The 23751-nt window shown below is 51.4% G+C and overlaps 1 protein-coding gene across 2 annotated transcripts in view; it reads left to right on the top strand.

The window, feature by feature from the left end:
* SH3PXD2B (SH3 and PX domains 2B) overlaps positions 1 to 23358 on the top strand; it is a 73025-nt gene extending 49667 nt beyond the window's left edge. Inside the window, exons 6-14 of one of the 2 annotated variants that reach the window (XM_030504469.1) lie at positions 5194 to 5219; positions 11474 to 11608; positions 13123 to 13227; positions 13857 to 13940; positions 15235 to 15352; positions 16602 to 16828; positions 17375 to 17424; positions 17887 to 18012; positions 18905 to 23358. In XM_030504469.1, coding sequence (XP_030360329.1) covers positions 5194 to 5219; positions 11474 to 11608; positions 13123 to 13227; positions 13857 to 13940; positions 15235 to 15352; positions 16602 to 16828; positions 17375 to 17424; positions 17887 to 18012; positions 18905 to 20401 — 2368 coding nt within the window. In that variant the 3' untranslated portion in view covers positions 20402 to 23358. The remainder of the gene's footprint in view (positions 1 to 5193; positions 5220 to 11473; positions 11609 to 13122; positions 13228 to 13856; positions 13941 to 15234; positions 15353 to 16601; positions 16829 to 17374; positions 17425 to 17886; positions 18013 to 18904) is intronic. The other variant, XM_030504470.1, reaches the window with a different exon arrangement.
* The last annotated feature ends 393 nt before the right edge of the window (positions 23359 to 23751 follow it).

Raw genomic sequence — 23751 nt, 5'->3', positions numbered from 1 at the left:
AGGGGAAGTCTGAATGGCTGGGCACACAGCCACTGCTGAGTCAAGGCATTCAGCTGCTAACTCTCTTTGCCAGCTGAATTTCAGCTCTGCGACATGCGGGAGCCCAGGTTAACTCCACAGTGAAGCAAGATCCTAGGTTGTTACTGAATAGTTGTCCATGGCGTACAAGTGAGGCATGCTGGGGAAGGAGCTCCTCATTGTGCTGCTGTGCGGAGGCTGCAGAGCTGCTCTTGTCTGTACAGGAGGCACCCCTGGCTGTGAGAAGCCTCTTTCATTAAAAGCATCTTTCATTGTTGTCTTTTTGGTAGCTGAGCATCCCACTTTATATAAGATGCTTAAAGTTGTACTTTTGAACCTTTTAGCTTATGAACCTGATTTTTTTCCATTCCTGCCAGTGGGGGCACAGGCACGTGTAAAGCAAGTTTACTATCTCTCAACTTCTTAAAGATGTCCTCGAGCACCTCTCCTCACTTCATCTGGAGGCTGTGGGTTCACAGTTTGAAAGCTACCAGCTTCAGGAGTTACTGACGTCTTTAAAAGGCATAATTTCCTCTTCTCTCAGATATCTTCATCCTTATGTGCTGGGTTTGTCTGAGTCTAGCAGGTCCCCTGCAGAGGGAGGGCAGGGCTAAAAGGCTGGTGTGGGCTCCCTGGCTGCCCGGACAGCACACCAAGGCTTAGCACAGGATTGGGATGGGCGGCAGTCCTGGCACCAGCACTCTCTGAAGGTTTGTTAAGGAGCCTTTATATATGTGTAGGTACCCTTGGAGTTCACATCCCCATCTTGCCTTCCTGCTATTTTCCCCAAACAGCCCTTGGCTAAAGGGAAAGGATTTAGGGGTGTTTTAAGGGCAGTTCAGCTCTGCTGCTATGGATGTTTTCTTTGCTGGGGTGGAGGACCAAGTGCAGAGGGAGTAACCTTGCTCGTCTCTGCCTTGTGCTAGGGGAAACATCACTGGAGGGAGAAGGGGAATGGGCAGGACCCAGGTGAATCCTAGCTGCTGCTGTCAGCAAGGGGCTATTAGTGCTGTGGGGTGCCTGTGGAAGGTGTGTGATAAGGAGCTGGGACCTGACCAGATGAGGAAAGTATGCTGCTAATGAGGCTGAGCCCACAGTGTCTCCAGCAGCCTGTCCTTATTCTATTAATCCTAAGTCCTGGTGATGTGCAGTTAGGTGGTGGTGGCACAGGCAGGCAGGGTAATGGATTGCTTCCCGCATGCAGGCTGACAGGGTCTCCAGGCAGGCACCAGCCACAGTAAATCATAGAAGGGAGAACTGGATTAAAATGAGACTCAGACCTGATGTGATCTGACTGTGCCAGCTTGTCTACTATAGGGGGTGACTGGAAGGTCCTGCTTAGGGCTGTAGTTTGGTCCAAAGCGCCAAAAGAGGATGCCAGACAGATGCATGTTTCCATCATTAAAACAGCAAATCTGCTCCTTTCCCTTGTTTCCATAAATTGGAAGTGCAAACTTGTAGCCAGTGTCTTCCAGCAGCACATCTCTTCCCTTCCTGCTTCCCTGTAGCTTCTCTTGTGCTTACCATTCCTTCTAGTTGAGCTGTGCCAGGAGCAAAAGTTTTCCATATCACCCTTGTGTGTTTTTTGGGAAAAATAGTGGCACGAACTCCTGAGCCAGGTAACAGGGGATTTAAAAGAAGAAGGGCAGGCTCAGATCCCTGCTCCAAGATGGAGTGGCTGCTCCATCTAGGAAGCCATTCCAGGAGCTTTTGCTGGTAAACTAGAGGTCCCCGAGCTGGTGGATGTTGGTTTGGATAAGGATGCTTGCTGACTTGTGGCTTTTGAGCCATGTCCTGCTATCCAGCCAAATTACAGCTGGTATAATGAATTGTTCATTTTGCAGCGCTCCTGATGCCTACATGCAGATACATCAGGTTAGCAAAGTTTAAGCAGGCTAGATGTCAGCTCCAAAATAGTGGTCTCCTTCGCTTTCTGCTGAGCACTGTCTTTCCTAGATGTCAGCAGACGGAAATATCAGGGGGGTTGATTCCACTCTGCAAAAATACGCTTTGTGCCAATGCAAGCCACTTGCATGGGCAGAGTGACTGATTTTCTGTGCTAACAGGGCAGCTTTCTGAGCCTGAAGGTTCAGCTTGGATGACTGTCCAGTGGTTAAGCACAGTAGCAGCACTGGCACTGCAGTGTGGGGGACAGGAGCTCTATTTAGTGCTTGGTGGAGCATTTGCTAAACATCATTTCTCCCTAACAAGAGCTGTGTTGTACCCCATTTCTCGGTCTCTTGCCTCCATAACCTTTGCTAACATCTCCAAGCTTGCTGTATACTTACAAAATGACCTACCTCCTGATAGCTGTTTCAATGACATTACTGTAATACAGAAGGATGGTTTTTACAGGAGCTAGCTTTTTTTTTGCTACGGGAGATGTTTTCTTGGAATGCTGTTTTCGTATCTATTTCATTTTGCTTGTTGATGGTGGCTCCAGACTGGTTGGCTTTACAGCGGTCGGAGTTGCCTTCCTCGTGTTGGTGCTCCATGGCCCCTCTCCAGCTCCATAAGCTGCTGTGGGGCAGCAGGAATGGTGCTGAGGTCCCCAAGCTGTCAGGACACCTTCCTCCCATGAGTTCCACTGCAAGATGGGTTCTTCTGCATGGCAAACTCAGAACCACCTCCCTGCAGCACACAGAGGTCTTCCACCTAGCAGCCACCATGAGTGCCTTAGGAAGGAGTTTAAAGTCAAGCAAGCTTGTAATACCTCTTCTTTAGACACTGTAGTAGCCTTTAGGGTTTTACTGGTTTTATAAATAGCAGCCTTTAATTAACTTTTCTTGCCTAAATTATGACCCTGTAAGTCCATGAAGACTGTCAGTATCCACAGCATCCTGCAGTAAGGAGTTTAACAGCTCGCCTACATATTATTGAAGAACAGTCGGTGTATCGTGCTTTGTGACTGTGCTGTGACTGCCTGGTTCATCTGCACAGCCTGTTGTAGGAGTGAGAGCTAAATGAGTTTCACAGTGGAAGGCAGAGTGGCCTTTCCTTCTCGTTTTTTTTGGAGCCACCAGTTTCCAGGCAGCTGTGCATGTGAGCTCTGCAGCATGCCTTTCTCTTGTCCACGGGGAATGGAAGAGCAGGAGATGCTGACGGGGGTTTATTGCTGTTTCCTGTCTTGTCTGAGCCTCTTGTCCCCTCTGAGGTGGTGGGCTGGGGCTTCTGGTCTTCAGACCTGCAGCTCTTTGTATTTGTGCCAGGAACAACGCAGCAGCAAAGTGAAATTGCAGCTCTTTCCTTGCCCCCTCACTCAGACAGAGCAGCCGGGGAAAGGAAACAGGGGGATCAGTTACAGTAATAGGTTTAGCAGATGGCAGGGGAAAAAACAAGTTATTTCCATCAGTACCCTCCTCAGCACAAAAGTGCCATGCCCACCACGGTGCTCATCTGGCCTTGGTTCATGCAAGGTGCTCCCTGCCCTGCCATACTGCTGAGCTGGGGCAAGTTTGATGCAGCTTACTGATAAACTCTGGTTTAGCTCTGCAATGTGGTCTCTGTTTAGAAATGTCTTTGGGATGCTCTGTCCAGTAGCTTCCTCCAGTATCTCTGCACCTGGGACCTGGTATTCAGGTCTTTGCATAGACTGTGGTCTCTGACCTTAAGAGATAGTCTCCAGTTTTTCGATAGCAATATTCCATTTGTTTCTAATCCATCTTTGTTGCATTTCATTTAATTTTGTTGACAGCTCCATGGGTGTGTACCAGAGGTTTAAAGTGCAAAGGGAAGGGGGGACCAGGAGGATAAGGCACTGCAAGCAGAATGCATTGCCAGGATGGGTGGGCAGGCTTGGACAGCAGCCGAGTCCCCACATCACCCCATTGCTCTGGGGGAATAAAATGTCTGCAGTAATTATGGTCTGAAAACGCAGATAAGCTTGAAGGAGAACAAAGCATAGCCCAGCTCTGGCTGGCTTTCTGGCTGAGCATGGACAGGTTTCTTCGGTTGGCCTGAAAACAAAAGGGAAGGGGGAAAAGATTGTTTTGCCAGTAGACTTGATAAGCAGATGAAGATGCTCCTGGGGTCTGCCTGGGCTGGTCCAGCTCTTTTCCAAGCAGTGGTCAGGCAGCTCAGAGCCTCAGGAGGGTCCCCTTAACACCAGGTGGATGTTTTCCTCCTTGGAAGCTCCAGTGCCTGCTCTGTGCTTTTCACTGTTCCTGGAAGTAACAAAGATTGATGCATGTCTCCTGGTACCAAAATATTTCATTTTGGCCAGATGGTCTTGCTCTGTCATGCGTGTGAGTCTGAAGAGGGGGGAGAGCAGTCTCCTCTGTAAGTGAACAGGGAGCAGGTCACCATCACCACACACTACAGCAGCATTTCAAGGCCACAGTGGTGAAGTACATGAAAGTATTGAGAGCCCTTTTGTAGCAACATGGACCACTGTGGTCAGGCTGGGGACAGGGCTGGTGCACTTGTTTGGGTTTCAGGCCATCTGGGTGTGTTGGTTTGTTCTCCATGATTTTTTGAGGCTTTTCTGGGCCTATATTTTCCTTGATTTGATGTTTGCTCTTGAATTGTGAAAAACCCCAAATTTCATTGCTCCTGAAGAGAGTCGTGCTTATGCCTGGGTTTGAGGCTGTTCAGCAACCATGTTTCCCTTCAAATAAGAGAAGGGACCCACAACCTTTGGTTTCTTAACCCATCTCATCAGTGGTGTGGCCAGTGCTGGCCATAGCAAGAGGGCTTGGGCCGAAGCTACCTCATTGCCTCCTCATAGCCACCAGTAGCTCCTGTTTGCTGTGTCCTTAAGGTGCTTGTGCTGCACAGCCTTGGTGTTCATCCCTTCTACAACACTTGTCTACATGACTTCTCCTGTTTTGATTATAAACATTTGCCCCTTCCCCAGCTGCTTCCCACACTTGTTCCTGAGACATGAAGGAACTTCGGTGTTTCCCTTTTTGTCTGTTTTCTGACTGGTGCCCACTTCTGAGGGAGCTGTGGTCTGTGCTGACTGCAGTTTTGGGGGTTTGGGCTTCCCCAGCTCCTGACTCTGCTGCCAGATAGTCCCAATCAACCCGCCTTCGCCAAGCGACATGGTGGGAGTTGTGGCTGTCAGACCAAGACCGAGGGGGCCAGGCCAGCTGTGCTTTCCTGGGTGGGTTTGTCACTTGGCTGACAACCTGACTGCCCCATCTCTCTGCTGACTCTCTTCCTTCTCTTTTTCAGGGAGCCCATTGGAAAGAAGAGGTCTGGTAAGCAAAACCTTTCCTCTCTGCTGATTCCACCAACTCCTCCTTTCACCCACACCCATGGTCTGCAGGAGAAGGGCAAGGGCCCCATGGCAAGCCAAACCCCTGCTGTGCTCCCCCGTGGGGCTCCCCACCACGATGTGCCTCCTCCATCCACCCGGGAGTTCACTGCAGCCTCCAAGTCCTGGTCCCATGTCCCCTGTGGTGCTCTCAAAGGTGGGATGGATGCCCGCAGCTCTCCGTGCTGCACTGGCCCCCTGTTCACTCATTAACCAAGTTGTTGCCACCATTGCTGCAACCCTGAGTTCATTTCCCTCCCACCTCATGCCTTGTCTCCCGTCGTTTTGTTCCTCCATCAGGGTTTATCCAGAGAACGGCCTCTTTCCTGCAGAGAGGTAGTAACAGCCGCTCGCTGCCCGGCCCTTGCTCTTGCTTTGCCTTTCACCAGCGGGACATCTGCTCGGGCTGGGTGGGCAAGTCCCTTGCAAGAAGCTGTCACGCCCTCTGTAGCTTTCTGTGGTGGCTGGTGGACACGGGGCAGTAGTGGAGAGGAGGTACGGCAGGCTGGGACTGGTGCTTGGCTGTCAGTACAGCTCCACATGCAGGGGCTCTGTCACAGGTCTGGGGTGAAGGGCTTGGTCTGCAGCCAGGAGGATGGGGATGCAAGGTTTCCCAGGTCCAGAAGAGGGTCTGAGCTGCATGGTGGTCAGCATGAGGTTAAAAGTCCTCTGATGCAGCAGTACATTGTGCTTCATGATTGCACCAGCTGGGACTCTTTGGGTAGATGGTTGGGTCTGGGATGCTCTAAAAAGAACATCTCTGGAAGACTCCCTAGTTAGTGTGTTAGCAGTTATCTGTGCTTCCCAGAAGGAGGAGGAGAGAGGAGGGGAAGAGCCTTCAATCTGTGGATTACAGAGGGTATCTTTCAGCTAGCGGAGCTACAGAAGGTACAAAAGTAGCATGAGGGTCTTTGAGAAGGAAGGTTTGGAAGGAGATTCTGCTGAAATCGGTTGTGAAAAGGGTCTTGGCCAGAGAGTTGGCACTGCCATAAGCCACTTCAAAGTGGTGGGTAGCTTTGGAGGTAAAAAGAAACATCTTGCTGTGGGTGGGGAAAAAAACAGGCTGCATTTTTTTTCCCTTCTCCTCCCTTTTGGTAAAACAGAGGTAAAATAAAGATAAAATCTCCCACATCTTAAAAACAAACTCTTGTGTGCTGGCTCAGCAGGAACATTTGGTGTGTAAGGGAAGGGTGTTGTATTTCCCTATGAGATCAGTGTGTGTTTAGATCACTTTGAATCCTGTCCACTTACATTAGGCAAGAAAAAAGAAGGCCTTTCTAGGGTTGAGAAGAAGAGGAAGAAAATTTCTGCTGCATAACTCAGTTCTTTGAGGGGAGAATTCAGTTTAAGGATGCTGGTTTTTAGAGAGGCAGGAGCTTTTTTCCTGCTTGTGTCCTGCCTTTGTTCTGCCTTCCCACTGCAAGTTTATGGGCAACTTTATTCTGCCATCCTGTTGGCATGGTGGGTTTGGAAGTAAGTGACACAGGGATGTTGCTGAGGTCAAAGAGAAAATGCTCTTTGAGATGCTGTTTGCTTGTCACCATTAAGAGGGAGAAAACAGGGAGAGTTTGGGAAGTGTCCGAGCCAGAGCCTGCTCTGACAGGGCAGGATGCGCTGTTTTGCCCCTGGCATCTGGCATATGTGCAGTAGCCACCAGGGAAAGATGTTTGCATGCAGTAGTGTTACAAAGGGCTGATGCCTCATGACAGACATGCTCAGAGATTCTGCTCACTGTCTGGCATTTTCTGGCAGCAGAAACAGTGGGTTCTGCTGCTGTTAATCCCAATTCCACTTACACCTTGAGGAAGTTCATCAGTTTCTCAAGCCAGGCCTGCTTTGAGGTAGCAAATCTGCAGCAAGGCACAAACAAAGCTAATTCATTATGGGTCTCCCTGGGGAAGGAGTATCCAATAGCTGCTAACAAACACAAATCACGAGTATTTTCCAATAAGCAACCTCCCAATTGCTTATTTCTCCCAGCATTGCTAGAGCGGGGTTGCACTGCTCTTCAAGAGAGTGCTGGAAAAACCTCCCGAGCTCCTGGCAGCAAGCCCTGTTTGAAATGGGATTTGAGCAAACACTGGGATGTGAAGCGGGTTAAAGTGCTGCCTGCCCTCAACCTCCTGTGGTGACCAAGAGACTCAAGTGACATTTGCTGTTGCGAGGAGGGCCCGGTGTAAGCAAGCACTGGAAGTAAAATCTGTTTCCTCTGCTTAGCTTTTTTTACCAGTATTTGTAATCCCACATGTCTGTGAGCCTTAGGCATGGGCCCAGGCTCCATACAGCCTGCAGCTTGCAGGGGGGTGGATTATTCCCTGGTCTCTGGGATTCTGAGGACTGACTTGGCCACTGATTTAGGTACATCTAAAAGTAGTCATCCTATCAGTCCCCAAGACTGTTTTGAGCATTTCTATTCAGTCGTGGGTTCATTGCAGCACTGACTTAGTGCAGGGGAACCTGAAACTGTCTGCAGAATTTGTATTTGGGAGGAACTGCCCAAGGAGGCTGGCAGAGAGCTCAAATATCCCCCTGCTAGCTTTATTTTAGATGCTTTCTTGTGTGGCCACATCCCTTTTGCTGTGCTATGCAACGTGCCTGCAATGGCATAGAGACCCCAAACCACAGTATTCATTCTAATGAGATACAGTGAAAACACAGTTCTCACATCCTCTAGCAGCCATAAGGGGACTTTTCTAAAACTCCACGGATGAATGATGTTTCCATGTGATTATTTTACAGTTCTGGAAAAATCCCTGGAGAGATGGGAGGGCTTGCAAAGAGTACAGCACAGCATCTACTGCCCACTTCACGTGAGAGCAGAAAGAAAGTCGCTTTTGCAGTACTGATCTTCACAAACTCATGGGAGAGGCTGAGAGAAGAGAGGGATCCTGGGCGCACTGAGTCTGATTAGCACAGGCCAGAGGACTAGGAGGAAGAAACTTTACCAGAGAATTACATCTTTGGAAGATGTGTTAGGCAAGGACTGGAGCAAACAGCTTCAAAACCAGATACCTGTGGCCTCTGTGCCTGAGCTCTTGTTTGCCTCTGGAGGCACCAGTGTCCAAACCCCATAAGGAAGTCCTTGCTTTTGTCCCTGATACTGCAAAGCCAGAGATTGGAAAGGCTGGAAACATCACAAGCAACCCTCTGTATATGAGATTTCCTACTGATTTTGTCCATCTCAAGTGGCCAAGTTTCTGGTAAAACAAAACCTGTAAAGAGTTACAGGCTGACCCGTATGTGACATGTCTTGAGAGCAAGGTCACTCTCCTGCGCAGTCCTTGGGTTGGTAGCTGAGATGTGCCCTGCCTGGCCCTGAGCTGTGTCTCCCTGGTGGCTCTCCTGCATCCATGGCAATCATCAGTTCTGCAAGCCCAGTCCAAGGACCGCAGTGTCTCACGATTCAATGCACATCCCTTCTAAGGCCACGTCTGTGTCAGTCCCACAAATGAGGGGTGTTCAGGATACACAGTCTGTGCTTCTGCCTACACCTGTCTGCAAAACTCACTCTCTTGTGGGCTCTAGGCTGTATTAATGCTTCCTCTGCTTCCCAGCTGCAGAGCTTTAGTATTGTCTCTCATCCTAGATAGTAAGGTTTACACCATTGCTATTTTTAAGAGACCCAAGTCTCTCATCCCATATATAGGATGTTTTGTTGTTTACTTGAGTGTGGTTTTTGTGGTTGAGGATGATTATGCCAGGTGATGATGCTCCTAAAATTAACTCCTACGTCTTCCTCCAAGCTCAGATTACAACTTCTGTTGTTGGTTTAATAGGTACATTGGAGGATCTAGAATTGCCTGCTGAAACTACAAATAGCCTCAGAGAAGTGAGCATAATTACAGTGAGAGAGGCAGAAAGGAGAGGACTTCTCTCTTCCTGTAGCTGTTATTCTTCTCTCAGGGGTTGAATAGATCCTCTGATCACTTTAAGCACAAACCTTTAATTGAGCTAGTAGAACAGATAGTCCTAGCATCCACCATTCACTTTAGAGGGCTATTTTTAATTCTGTCTGGCACCCCACCTCTGGGCTTTGGTACAGAGGAAGCTTTCATTAGCGGTAACAGATCCTCTGCACTTGGCCAGCTCACCTGGAGCTCTACAGTGTGCTGTTTATAGCAGAATAACATGGACAATTTGCCTCCTCTTCCTTTAAATAACACTGCCCTGAACATACATTGTTTGTTTAAATCTTTGTTGTGGCCTTTCTTTCTCAGAACCAGTTTGAGAGCTTGTGACCCTTGTGCACATGATAACTTGTGTGTGAGGCAGTGGAGCATCCTAGGATTGCTGAAGACCTGCTAGATCTTGTCCATTTCTACTCATACCCTTTTGGGATGAGTGTGCCACTGTAGGTTTCCTACTGGGGAACTTACGCTCTGCAATAAATTTCCCCATGAGAAAGATCTTTGGTCAGGCTGAGTCCTCTCATGTAATGGGCAAGCCGTTGGGGCCTCTTACAGAGTAGGTACAATTGCCCATAGAAACTTGTTCCTGGTGATGCAGTCTGAATTTTTTTGCTGCATGTCACCTAACTGTCCCAAGGGACCACCACTCTCTATGTAATTTCACACCCTTCAGAGACTGGGAGCTAATTGTCCTGTACATCTGCCGTGCCATAGCAGCTACAGGGCTGGGCCAGATGTGATTTCTGCCCCAGACCAAAGCTTGAGGCTCTCTCCTCAGGGTACATGCGCAGCCCCTGTACGTTTAACTTAACACCCATGATCAGGTGTGCAGTTCTTTTGATCACTGGTGATATAATAATTAACACTGTCCTACTTCCAAAGCAGTTGGCAGGTATTAATTAATTCTTACTGCATCTGGGGAGAGCAGGGTAATGTAGCAGTGTCCTCATCTGACAGGTTGTGAAGCTGCAAGGCAAAGTGTTGGGTTGGGGGCCAGAGCTGGGGCTCGGGGTGGAGAGGAGTCATGGGCAAGAGTTTCTGACACCTTTTTGCTTCTTGGAGGCTTTTGGAGGCAGATGGGGCAAGTGCTGGTGGTGCTCTGGGTAACCAGAGCTGGTTTAGGAGGAGGCTGAGCACAGGAGAACACTGAAATTGGTGGGGCTGAATAGGCTGGGCTTAGCATTGAGCACACTCAGTGTGTTATGTGACGGTGCAAAGCCCTGGGTCACTGCATGGTCTCTCTGCACACCACAAGCCTTGGTGCAGATATGGGGAAAAAGGTGGCTTTGCTGGGTGTATAGGGAAAAACTTGGGGCCATGTTTCTTAAGCAGTGATTGATGCGAGTGGAATCCTGTTGCGGTGCTGCCAAAGCGAGCATCGCCAAGTGAAGGGCGTGCATCTGTATCCAGAGCGCTCTCCCAGATGAAGATGTGCTTGCAGAATACAAGCCAGCCTAGCCCTGCAGTGCCTCGCTGCTAGTCCCTTGCCGAGCAGGGGCTGGCAGTGCTCCCGGGTGTCCCTGGCCTTAGCTCGCAGTGCCACCCGCAGCCTGCGCGGGCTCGGTGCAGCCCGGACCGCAGCATCCCTCTCTCCTCCGGGTATCGCGCTTTTCCTGGGCGAAGGAGAGCTTTGCTCCGGGTGTATCCTGCCAGTTTGCTCCTCTTTGGGTGCTTTTTTATTCTTTTCTGACATGAAATTTTGATCTCGGCAGGAGGAGCTGAGCAGAGTTAGTGGAGCAAATAGAGAGAGCAAACCTTGCTCGTGAGCTGTGGGAAGGTGACTGAAATACATAAGGAGGATGACAGAGGGATGCTGCTCTGTCCTACAAACACCTCTCTGCCTGAGTGTCCAGGCTCTTTAGCCAGGACCAGCAAAACTCGCTGCAGGTTGTGTGCTTTGAGTTGGGGTCTGAGCTGGTCTGTGCATTGGGACAGGTGATGCCAATGCACAGGAGACATCCCTGAGCCCCCTTGGTCTCTGACAGCAGGGTCTAGGCTGCTGTGTGCATCTGCGGTGGTGGTGGGGTTGCTTGGACAGCTCTGTCTGCGAGCAGGAAGGTGGGTAACAAGTAAAAGGTCTCACCTGGCTGTACCCATCTCACCTGGCTGCTGGTTTGGTCTCTGTCCTCCTCACTCTGCCCAAGTCTCCGGCTCACGTCTCTCACGCTGGGGTCCTCAGGGTGTCCTGGAGCTGCTTGCAGGCCAGCAAGTGCTCGGGAGCGGTGGTCTGTGCTCTTGGGAGCTGGTGCTGACGCTGGCACATGGCTCGGTTCTTGTCCCCCCTGTGCAGGAGCTGACTCTGCATCGGTCGACCCCTTGGTACTGGAGCAGTATGTCGTGGTGGCGGACTACCAGAAGCAGGAGAGCTCTGAGATCAGCTTGTGCGTGGGCCAGTTGGTGGATATCATTGAGAAGAACGAATCAGGTACAGAGCATTTGGCTTGATAGAGAACTTCGGGTCTACTGTGTCACAGGGCAAGGGCAGGAATAGCAATCCTGTATTGTCAGTGTTTTCCTGATAGGTCCTTAAGAAAAACAGCCTTCAGGCATCACACAGGGATGTCCTTGAATGGTCAGCTGAGGTGGGACGTGGAGGCAGCTTCAGTCTGCAGGCTGTATGAGCATGGATAAGTCTGTCTCTAAAGGAAAGGTCTTATCCCTATGCTGAACGCCAGGCGCCATCCGTCTTTCAGTCTCTGCTTTATGCTTCTTCATGCTGAAAAACTTGGCCAATAGGTCCTGAGGACAAAAGCCATTCCTGGAGTTGGCAGGCTTGTTTTATTGACAGGGGGACATTCTCATAGTGCCGAATGAAAGGCCCCATTGTGCATTCACAGTTCTTGCCTCTGAACACAATGAAGCACCCGGCGTGGAGCGGGGCAGGCAGCTGAGCTATTCGCTTGCTTCAGAACTTAAACTTGCTCGTAACCTCTGCAAAGGGCTTGGGTTGTGTCCTGGGCCCAACTTCGGGAGTTTGTTGAAAAGGGGAATTTATTCCCTGAAGTTAACAGAGGTTGCTTAGAGGGATTTAAAGATAAATTGTGAAAAGAACTAAGGAAAGCAGGTCCCCAGAGCATTGGGGGAACCTGCAACATTGCAGCAAAATTGGCTGCACCCGCAGCTATGTTGGAGAATGAGGAAAATAAAAGTAACCCTGAAGCAAGTGAAGCCTATTAGCACAGCCAATTCAAAAGCTGTGGCAAATGATTTCTTTATCCCTGCCAACCTGGTTTCCCTTCCTTGCAGATAGCTGCTGATTCCCTCCCCGACAATCTAGTTGTCTTTCTAAATGACTCACTGGTGAGGTTCTGAGGATAATGCTCAGTCTTTATTCCCCCCCCCACCCCCCAAGACACAAATAGCTTGTGCTTTTAATAACTGAGGACCACGCATTTGTTTTGATTGGACACCCAGGGTGGCCCAGAATTGCTTGTGGCTGCTATGGAGCTGGCTGGGTTTCCGCTGGGAGAGCTCATGTTTTAATCCTGCATTTGCTCTTAGCTTTTAAAATCTGCTGTTTCCACAAATGTAAAGAAGGCGAGAGCACAGCAGGAGTCAGCTACTGATTTGCAGACAGGGGATTCATCTCTGCTAATTAGCCCCAGGCTTGCTGACCCAGACTGAGGGAAAATGAGCCACAAAGCGGGAGGAAAAAAGGAGAGCAAACGTGGTGGCTGGAGTTGTTCAGTTCTCAGACCCTCTCCCATTTTAAATGGGGAGGGAACCATACATTTAGGTGTCATTCAGCTGTGATTCTCCTGTGGTGCTGCCTGTGCTTCCTTTAAGTTAGTGCTTGGCTCTGTTGCTTTTTGGTCACCCAGCTTCCCATGTAGACAGCAAGGAGGGGGCAAAGCCCCCAAGGCTTGTGGTTTGGAAGGAGAAAGGGAGTGCTGGGCTGGTGGGAGCCCTTGGCTGAGCTGCCTGCTTTTTTGTTCTCAGGCTGGTGGTTTGTGAGCACGTTGGAGGAGCAAGGATGGGTACCAGCAACCTGCCTGGAGGCCCAGGATGGTGTCCAGGAAGAGTTCTCCATGCAGTCCGATGAAGGTAAGAAGCTGCTGGAGACATCTGCCCCAGCTTCTTCCTGCTGATCTGCACTGAGCTGCTCGCAGGACTGCGTAGCCCTCCCTGACCTGGACAGGACACGAGCCTGGGGAAGGACAAACCCACACGTGCTGTTCAGTCCTGTCTGCCCATAACAGTCCTGCCCACCCAGTGCTCTGCTCCAGTGCTGCAGCAGGAGGGGGGCAGCTGGACACTGGTGGTGTAACTGCTGGCCTTTCTGCTCCCCACAGAGGGGCTGAAGATGCCACCTCGAGGGAATGCTCAGTCCTGCCATCCCAGTGCATCCTTTAGGAGCTGTTTTACCTGCACTGGAAAAGGAGCAAAGCTCAGGTCATAGGACAATTCACGTGTCTTCTAAACCCATGCAGAACAAAGAACAAACCTAAGCTCACATTGTGAGAATAACAAGGTTGTGGCCTTTGCTTAGAGCAAATCTGAAATGCTTCTGGAGATGGAGGTGGGAGGGGGGCTCAGACTGGGGAGGGGTCTCCAGGTGAGTACAGTCTCTGTGCCACTCTCTGGTATCAGCCCTGTCTCCCCTTGGACCTGAAGAGCTACTTCCTTATGTCCTCTTTTATCCTTCTCCTGCTTCCCCAACATGCTCTTCCCAGTCCCATGGAGATACTGGTCTCTGCCCAGGCACGTTAGCCGCCGTCGGACTCTTGGGGACTTGTACACCAGTGGATGGGGTCAAGGTGGACTTCACAGAGACTTGTTTGGCTGCCCATGTTTTGCGCTTGGAACGTTGTCTGCATGTTGGTTTGCTTTGCATGTGATGGACCCTGCCTGTGTCAGTGCTTAATGCCTGCCATATGTGCTCCTCAGCCTTATGTTAGGCCCACTCATGTCCACCTCTCTTTCTTCTATCAGCTGCTCCTTCACACTTTTTGAGGCTTGTTTTGGGTCCAGAGGCTGGAGTTTCTGCTTTCCCCCAACACATATGTGCAGACTTATTGCAACTGCTGCCTTAGGTCCTGTAAGAGTAACTCCTCTGAGCATTGTCCTTAGGTTAGTGGCTCAGATGGGATCAGGAGCAGAAAAGACAGCTTGGTTTTGCTGGATGTGACAGGACATTTTCTGCTTTGACTCATTTGCATGAAGGGGGAGGGAAATAGGGCCCTTTGAGGGCTGTGTTCCTCCAAGAAGGGAAATTCAGGAAACCTGCACAGTGGGGATATATGAATGTCCAGAAGTGTGAGGTTTGGAGGCAGACTTTTCCCAAAATGGCCTTCACCCTATTGTGGCACTGCTTAAGCACAGGCAATTGCTTTCCTGGGTTTCTTCCAGAGAGGGCAGGACAAGGTGAGGGAGAGGGGTGGACGGATGAACCTGTTTGTCTGACATGTCTGCATGGCTGTTAGGATGTTTCCCTTCCTCTTGAAGGGAATAGCATCCATGTCCCTGCTTGCCTTCATTTGGTCTAGTGGACAGGACATCAGATTCTTCTCCAGGCTCACCACATGGCTTTGACAAGTGTCTTGGGGGACTCGGATGTTGAACAGGGAAGTTCATGTAGACCTGCCATTGTAGAGCAGTTTAAGAGCTGTGCATGAGAGCACATCTGTATGTGTGGGGTTACTCCCTGATGGCCATGGGATTTATTTCCCTGTATAGGGAGCAGTTCTTTAAACACACTGAGAGAGAAATGTGAACTGAAATGGAAGCATGGAAGGGCTTCTGTGAAGAGCAAGTGAAAGGAGAGCTGTCATATAAGAGGTAGTCTTTAGTCCTGAGGGAGAGGAGGAACTGTTGTAGACAATTTCTTTGGGCCAGACTAGCTCCCCAAAGTTTACATTTCCAAATGCAGCTGGGTTTGTTTTGAAATACATTTCAATGACATTTCTCTCCTGAATGGTCGTGTATCTCTGTGTGTTTGCACCTACATTACGATAAGAATTATCATTTATATAAAGCACTTAACCATTGCTCAACTGAGTCCAGGTTTCCATAAAAGAGTATCTCTGTGAAACTGCACTTTCTTTCCAACAGAGGAGAAGTACACTGTTATTTACCCATATACCGCAAGAGACCAGGATGAAATGAACCTGGACAAAGGGGCCGTGGTGGTGGTGATCCAGAAGAACCTGGAGGGCTGGTGGAAAATCAGGTACTGTCCCTGCCTCTTGCTCTTCCCTGGTACTGCAGCTGGGGCTGTGCAAAGCACATGGGATGTACAGTCCAAAGGCAAGTCTAGGAAAGGGCAGAGAACCAGGACTCATTTCTCTCCATCCCTACAAACTAAGGCTAGTTGACATTCAGGGCTTCAGCCAACCATAGCTGTGGTTGAACATCTTTAAAATCCCCTGATTTCCTGTGCTGGGAGGTGGACTGCATCATGGCATCACATGCCCCAGCAGTGCAAAGGGAACCAGTGTGAGAGCGTTAGTGTTACATCATGTGCTGCTGGTAGGAAAACCAGTGAGTGTTCCAGAGGCAGGCTGGATCTTCTGGCTGTGTTAGGAGGTGAGAAGAGAAGAGCCACTGTCTGGGCCAGGTCTGCTGTGTGCAGGGTATGCTGAGGCCAAAGACTCCAGGCCGTGCTGAGCTGATACTTGTTTTCTGCGGGAAGCTCATTTTCTCTTGTCTGTGGTCTTGCAAACGGCCGGACTTGAGCAGGGTGGGAGCACATGCTGCAATTTTCTTAACCTTACATTGAACCTGTGGTCTTGGCAGCAGCAGAGCCCCAGAAAAACATCCATTGACTTTTTAAGTGGAGGAGGGCTGCCACGAGAGCTCTAAAGGCAATTACTCAGTAGCTGGTGCCATCTGAGCGTAGTGGCTGCAGCCCAGCCAGCGGGGAGAGGCTCTGGCGCAGGACCCTCCAGCATGGCAGGACACTGCGGATGTGGGTTTTCAGTCACATCACGGGGCTGGTTTCTCTGCTGAACTGTGCAGATTTAGAGCAGGGAAGGGACCCAGGCTGCCGGTGTGCAGGCAGAGGGCTTGTGCCTTCTCCAAAGACCAGGTATGTCAATCCTAGCAGCAGCCCTCTGTTTTTCCCCTCTGTTCCCCTGCCAGTGTGTATCATTCCTGAACTTAGTTCCGTTGCTGAGGTGAAAAGGAAACGGGGCTTTGTGCCATTTCCAGCCCTTGGCCCGCTGGCTGTGGCCAGCTTGCACAGGAGCGTTAGTCATGGTTGGAGCTCTCCAGGTGCCCACATGCCATGGAGCATGACCAGCTCATTCTGCCCAGATCACGCAGCATCCTCAGTCAGTGTTCGTCCTGAGCTCGGCTCCAGGGATGTCTGATGGCTCAGCACCACTTGAGCGCAATGGGTCACTGCTCCAGGAAGGGCTCACATCCCCAGTCCCGCGCAGAGGCTCTGCGCAGTGACACTGCCGTTGTTGCCACCACAGGTACCAGGGCCAAGAAGGCTGGGCCCCTGCCTCCTACCTCAAAAAGGGGAGTGGAGAGATGTTCTCACAGAAGCTCGGCTCAGGCTCCTCCACCCATTCCTGTGCCTTGGATCTGGACGGCATCTCCCGGCAGCAGGTCCTGGCGAGCCGAGAGAAGGATGGGCTCGCTGGCCAAAGGGATGGGAGATTCGACAACCGTCCCCTGCCCAATGCTGACATCCGACGCAGTAAGTGGCCGGTCAAGATGAGGCCGGTGGTGGCTGGGGTGCAAGTGCAGCCTTTCCTGCAGGCTTTTCAGTCATGTAAGGGGGTGTGAGGAAGGCAGAAGGCTTGTAAGTGCTGTGAGTTCTGCATCAAGATCTGGAGGTGGCATTGCACAGGCACAGCACTGCCCTGGGACCTGCTGAGCATCATCAGCAAATGTGATGGGGATCCGGAGATTCTCTCCTCAAAAGCTGGGGCATTTTTAACCCTCTGGAAGCCAGTCTTCTGGGTCAGGCCTGCAATGAAAAAGCTAGTTTCATGTGGTCACCTCAGCTGTGTTTCCCAGCAGCACCTCATGGTGCAAAGCTGCTTCCTCTTCCAGTGGGATGCCCTCAAAACCTGGATGACCTGTGCTACTCAGGGTACCAGGCAGACAGATTCCTCCAGCTTCCTTGCCCATGGGGCAGGTTGATCCTTGCCTTTCTTTTTTCTCTGTCACTTGTGTGTTTTGAACACGCACGCAAGCAAAAGCCAGAAACTCAACAGCATCTGAAACTCTTCTTCCACAGAGTCACCGAAGATGAGGCAGAGACCCCCTCCTCGCCGAGATCTCACCATAGTAAGTGCCAGTTGGTGTAAGAGCGCAGCAATGGCAAAGGAAATCATAGAGCACTGAAAGGAGCTCTGGTCACTGGTTAGTCTTTGCCTGGGATTTTGTCCCTGTCCCATGGGCTGTGCTCTTGATCAAGGCCGGAGTACACACGCTGCCTCCCTGCTGTCTTAAGACTCCTCTCTTTGCATGTGGTCTTTAAAGGAACTTTTAGCCAGTCTGTCCTGCAAAGCTGGGTTGCCAGTGGGAGGCTGCAGACTGGCTCCCTCCCTCTGGCTGTCAGCAAGAGCTCTGATGCCCAGCCTGGAAATGGTTTGCCTGTTCGTGTTGGTGAGGATGCTGCATGGGCACAGCAGTTGTCCCTGCTCTGGCTGTGCTGTCTTGGGTCTCTGCGGGCTGGTGGCCTGTGTGAATGTTGTGTCGCACCTGCTGTAGAAACACGTTGATGGGTATTCTTTTCTCTTGTCATAGCCACGTGGTTTGAACCTGCCTAAACCTCCTGTTCCTCCTCAAGTGGAAGAGGAGTATTACACCATTGCTGACTTCCAGACCACCATCCCTGATGGCATCAGCTTCCAGGCAGGAATGAAAGTAGAGGTGAGACTGTCATCTTCTCACATCTTCACATCAGTGCAGTGCTCCTGACTCCCATTGCCCTGGGACCTGTTTCAGGCAGGAGGTCCCTTTCCAGGCAGGGAAGATCTGCTCACCACGGCATTCTGGGTGGAAACCGGGCATGGTGATGCATGTGATTGCCTCTGTGGACTGTTAACATCCCAGGGCTCTCTGAGAGTGGGAGAGGCACCTGTATGAGCTCACGAGACTTTGGAGTCCGTAGTGCTCTTGGTGGACTCCTGTCCTGCAAGTGTGTGGGTACTGTGTTGTCTGAGCTAACGAAAATTAAAACCACACCACAAATGGGGGTAGAGATTGTGGTTTTTCCCTAGCTAGGCCAGGTGTAAAATCAAAAGCCCTTCCAGAATTGCTTTCTGCTGGCAGAATTCCTCCTGCAGATGTGATTTTGCTTTTCAAAATGTAGGCTGTGCCTCTCTAAGAGGATTTTCCCTTCACGGCTGCCCCACTGGGGCCCTTCCAGGTCCCAGCCCCACTTGTGGAGCACGCAAAGGACCGTGTCTGAGGGTGCCTGGTCCATGCAGCATCGCTGCCGGTTGGTCGCTCCAACAGTGCCGCGCAGTGGCCGCCGCTGGTACCTGACATCCCGGTCCCGGGACAGGGACAGCTCAGCGGCAGCTCCTCGACGTGGCGATGTTGTTCCTCAGTTCCATGGCACGCAGGTCCCCTTCCTTTGCAGAGGTTGTCACCAGGTTCCCCTCCTATTAGGATACCCACGCTGTGATTACATGGCTTTTGAATGGAGAGGCACCAAGGCCATGTGCCACGTTGGCATCACTTCAGAGACACTGAGCATCCCCTGTTGCGCAGAGAGCACTCCTGTATGGATGTCTGAGGTTTCCTTTCACCTTGGCAGGTTATTGAGAAGAACCTGAGTGGCTGGTGGTACATTCAGATTGAAGAGAAGGAAGGCTGGGCCCCCGCCACGTTCATTGATAAGTACAAGAAAACCAGCAACGCATCCAGGCCAAACTTCCTGGCTCCACTTCCCAGCGAGATGGCTCAGCTCCGGCTCAGCGATGCTGCAGCTGAGAGCAGCGCCAGCGAGGAAGCAACGGGACCGTGCCGTCCTCTGCCAGAGGCTCCTCCTAATGGTATGGACTGTGGTGGGAAGTGGGCCAAAGACTGGAAGGGGAAGGAGGCTCCTGAGAGTGGGGACTTAGCCTTTGCTGGTGGCTATGAGGAGATCTCAGACCGTGACACAGAGGAGAAGCCCAGCCTGCCGCCCAGGAAGGAGTCCATCATTAAATCAGAAGGTGAATTACTGGAGAGGCAGAGGCCTCCTCCCAAGCCCCCAGGCATGATTTTGCCCATGATTCCACCGAAGCAGTCGGCAGCCCCTAAGGACATCAAGAAGCCAGAGCTCAAACCGGAGAAGGGCAAACTCTTCCAGCTGAAAAACGAAATGGGACTGGAATGTGGACATAAGGTGTCGGCCAAGGAGGTGAAGAAGCCAAATCTCCGGCCCATTGTCAAGCCAACGAAGCCAAAACCTGAGCCCGTGGAGGACAAGCCTGAGCCCATCACCCAGAATCCATTCTTGAAGTCAAGACCTCAGATCAGGCCAAAACCCGCTGCAGCCCCCAGGACTGATCCGCCACCAGCTGATGATAAACTGGACATCTGCAACCTGCGGAGCAAGCTTAGACCTGCAAAGTGCCCAGAGAAACCCTCCGAGCAGGATACCACTGCCAACGAAAGCTCCTTCAGTAACGCCATGGCCTCTTCGGAGGCTTCTGGAAGGTTTCAGGAGCGACCGGGCATGGAGAGCAAACCCCTGCCCAGGCTGGACAGCCACACCACAAAAGAGGCGCTGCCCAAACCTCCCCTGGGCCCGGCAAACCCTGCGGGTGCCAGGGAGCCCCCACCACAGCGCCCCGTGGTGCCACCTCGCAGACCACCACCCCCCAAGAAAACAGGGGGTCCTGTCTCTGTCCCTGCAGCGGAGCTGAGGGCCCCGGCACGGGAAGCACCCGAAATCAGGTCATCCCCAGTGCCAGGGAGGCCCATGCTGGTTCCTCCGAAAGCCAAACCATTCCTCTCTGCCTCCATCCAAGATGAAGCCAAAGTCAAAAGCAGCATAAGCCCAAAGGTCATATCCAAGCCAGTGGAGAGAGGGGAAGCCAAGGAGAGGACCTCAGCCCCCATCTCCAGTCCAGACATCACCAGGGAAGCTCTCTATGTGGCAGTGGCAGATTTTGAAGGCGACGAGGAGACCAACAGCTTTAAGGAAGGGACTTTATTTGAAGTTCGTGAGAAGAACAGCAGCGGCTGGTGGTTTTGTAAGGTCCTGACTGGGGGGCCGTGCTGGGAGGGCTGGATCCCTTCCAATTACCTGCGGAAGAAGCCATAGCTGCTCCTCTGCTTGCACAGCTGGAGGTTCCCTGGTCTCTCACCTGAGTATTTAATTAGCAGATTAATTTATAGTTTTCCATGAGGCTGGCTTTAAACAAAAGATAGTAATCGAGATCCCACACATCCCAGCTGGTGCCCATTGGCGGCAGTGTGGAGGAAGCAGCTCAGCCTTCCCTCCCCACCTGTGTGCTTCCATCCACCCTCCTCCCTGGCTCTCCTGGAGCAGCCAGAGCTGCTCTGGCCACGCTTTGTGGCACACAATGGCTACCATGGTTCTCCATGCTGGGGAGATGGACCTTGATAGACATTGTTCCACCTGTATGGGATGTGGAATGGTACCAACCAAGGAAATCTGGCTGCATAAAAGGATTTGCCTTTCCCTGAGGCTCGGGGTCATGGCCACATGTTGTAGGTCACGTTGCTTAGTCCAGGTGTGTAGCAGATACACAGGGAGTGTGGCAGAAAGGAGGAATGATTGCTGAGAATGGGGTCCCTGTAGCTCTGTGTGCACATGCAGGCGCAGGTGTTGCGCTCCTGTTAAGGGCTGTGCCTTGCTCCTCCCCTGTGCATGCCATGGGGTTATCCCTTGGTCCTTCCCTGCTCTACAATGACAAGTGTTAACTTCAACATCCTCCTGGTGGAAAAAAAAATACAGACAAATGCACACATGCACACACACACACATATATAACAGGTCCTCTCAGTGCTGATCCAGGACACTATGCAGGCTTCTCCCTTGCAGTATTGCAACCAAACAACAAGAGGTGTTTTGCTTCAGTAGCTGAAGAATACTATGCAAGGCACAGAGGACCAAAATGACCCCAAAACCCCTGGAAAAAGGATGCTTTGCTTTCCTTCCGACACAGACTGCCCTGCCTGTTGGACTAACAGGGGACCACCCGTTCCCCGTGACCCACAGAGCTTCCTGGGCTGGCGGGCAGCAGCCAGGAGGTGGGTCCTTCAGTAGGTGCTGATATTATCAAGTGCAATGCAGAATGTGGGAGCTCAGCTCCTCATCACAACCAGTTGTGAGGTGTGTCTGGTGCTCAGGGGCTCCCTGCCTTGTTTGTCACCCCATCTGCCTGTCTTCCAGGTACTTTGCTTTCACCCTGCGTGGTGGGCTGTTTGAGGGTCTACAGAGCCTGGGGTCTTTCCCATGCTGACATTCCTGCTTGCGTAGCCTGATCTTGCTCACAGTGTTGCTTGTCCTAGCAGGAGGATTGAGCGTGGATGAGCTGTTGTTCCCCAGTGCTGCTTTCTTCTCTTCTGTACTTGGCTACTTGCAGATTTAGGGCCACATTTCTCTCTCCAGAAGAGCTTTAAACCCAGTGCTTCTGTGGGTTTCTTGTTGACCAAGCCCTGTTGCCCTTTCTAGTCTAATTGCAAGTGTTAAGTGCTGCAGCTGCAGCTCTGCAGCCACATTGTTTTGCTGCTGAAAATTATAGTTTTCCCTTTAATTTGAGTCTGGCAGAATTGAAGGAGTGTTCTCCACTCCCCCAGATGCTCACTGCCTTCTCTGTCCCCTATTGTCTACCCTGGAAATGTGGAGTTGAAGCTATTTCTGTCTGTGCAGAATGAAAATGGTGGTGCCTCAGGCCAGGGTCATTCTAGGAGGGTGATGGGGCAGTTTGTCCCAGCCCTGGTTTGATCAAATAGGGAAGTCCTGACCATCCCGGTCCAGTCTCATATCCAGAGGCCCCAAGGTTTCTGTTTAACCTTGGGAATTCATTCACCCCAGTCTGCAGCTGATTCCTCTTCCTCCCACTTCCACTTTTCCCTGGTGGCACATCAGCCCCTGATCGGGCTGACTCACCTGAGCTGGCAATAAGCAATACATTTGCAACCCAATCCAGTAAAAAAGTTCTTTGCGTGGCACATTGCAAGGTGTTGATGCGCTCCTGGAAGAGCTGCAGGGTGGGTTGGGGAACAATGATGCCTTGTCTCTGCACATCTCTTGCTCCAGTAAATCCCGTTTGCTTTGGAAAGGAATGGGGACAGGACGAGTTAAGCCAGAGCTGGCAGCAGCAAAGTCCAGCCCCTGCTGTATCTGGGGAGGGGACTGGATCTGTGTGTCATCCACTCTGACAGTATCACACAGCAGGCTGGAAGGGCTGTGTGTCCTTTCCCTGTGGCACTGTGTCCTTGCTCTCTCTTTGCTGAATGGCCTTTTAATCTCAGAAGTGTCTCTCTTTTCTCTGTCTCAGAGACCTCACTGCCCCCGTCTTTCCTTAGGGGGACAATGCTATTTCTGTGGCCTCCATACTAAATGAGGGCTATTTCTGCTTTCCTCCCAGACTGAACCTCAGAACTGGTAGTGCTTCATTTTGCTAACACAAGTACTGTATTTGGCTCATTGAGTGTGTGACAGGATCTCTCCCTTGTTCCCAAAGAGCTTCCAAGGAGGCAGGTGAGTGCCCAGCTAGGGGGTGACCCTCAGCAGGGTGCCAACACCTGCAGCCTTACCCCTTCCTACCACTCTTCTGTCTGCAAAGGGACCACAGGCTGGACAACAGCTCCTGTCAGGAAGATGCTGAGAGCCATGGGGCTGGCAGGGCTTTGCCCCCCATCCAATATGTGCCCTCTTGCCAGGCTGTACCTCCTCTCTGTACCTCACACATCAAATGCGGCCAAGCTCCCCGACTACCTCGTGGGGAGGAGGAGGGCGGCCGGGAGGCTTCATACCCTGAGCTTGGCCACAAGGCACATCACTCCAGCAGCCAAAGACCAACGTCCCTCCTTCCCCCCACCAGTGCAGTGGTGAGGGGGAGCATCACCATGGCTGGGGGCAGAAGAACCGGGTGCTGTGAGGTCCTTGCAGCTTGGCACATCCCTGGCAGGCTGGAGGTCCCTGCTGCGCCCTGCAGGCTCTCAAAGCCCATTTGTCTGTCTGTCTCGCTATATTATGTAAGTGTGTATAAATCTACATTACTGGGAGGGGGGGTGGGGGTCAGCAGAAGATAGATGTAGCCGTGTAAATGCCGTATCTATACTTTCACCATTATGGGGTTGGTTTCTTTTTTAATTCGGTGGGGTTTGGGTTTGGGGTTTTTTTTTAGTGTTTTTGGTTTGGTTTTTTTTTTTTTTTAAAGAAATAAACAGAAACTGCTTGACTGGTTTCAAGCACCCTTGTGAACCTGTGTCTGGCTGGTGTATGTCTGGTGTGCTGCACGACGGCTGTTGTAGATGTGCTCAGGCAAAAGCAGGTATCGGACCCCAGAGCCCAGGTGCCTTCTGGCAGAGGGCTCTGTGTGTGGTTATTTCTCACATGCAGTGCTTGGGAAGGGCTAGGCGAGGAGGGACAAAAAGGACATGGAAGAGCATCTTGCACTGGCTTGGCTCACTGCTGCC

This window comes from Strigops habroptila, chromosome 12 (assembly GCF_004027225.2).
Source record: "Strigops habroptila isolate Jane chromosome 12, bStrHab1.2.pri, whole genome shotgun sequence".
NCBI lineage: Eukaryota > Metazoa > Chordata > Aves > Psittaciformes > Psittacidae > Strigops > Strigops habroptila.
The sequence above is the reverse complement of the archived record's forward strand: the minus strand, read 5'-3'. Positions and strand labels throughout refer to the sequence as shown.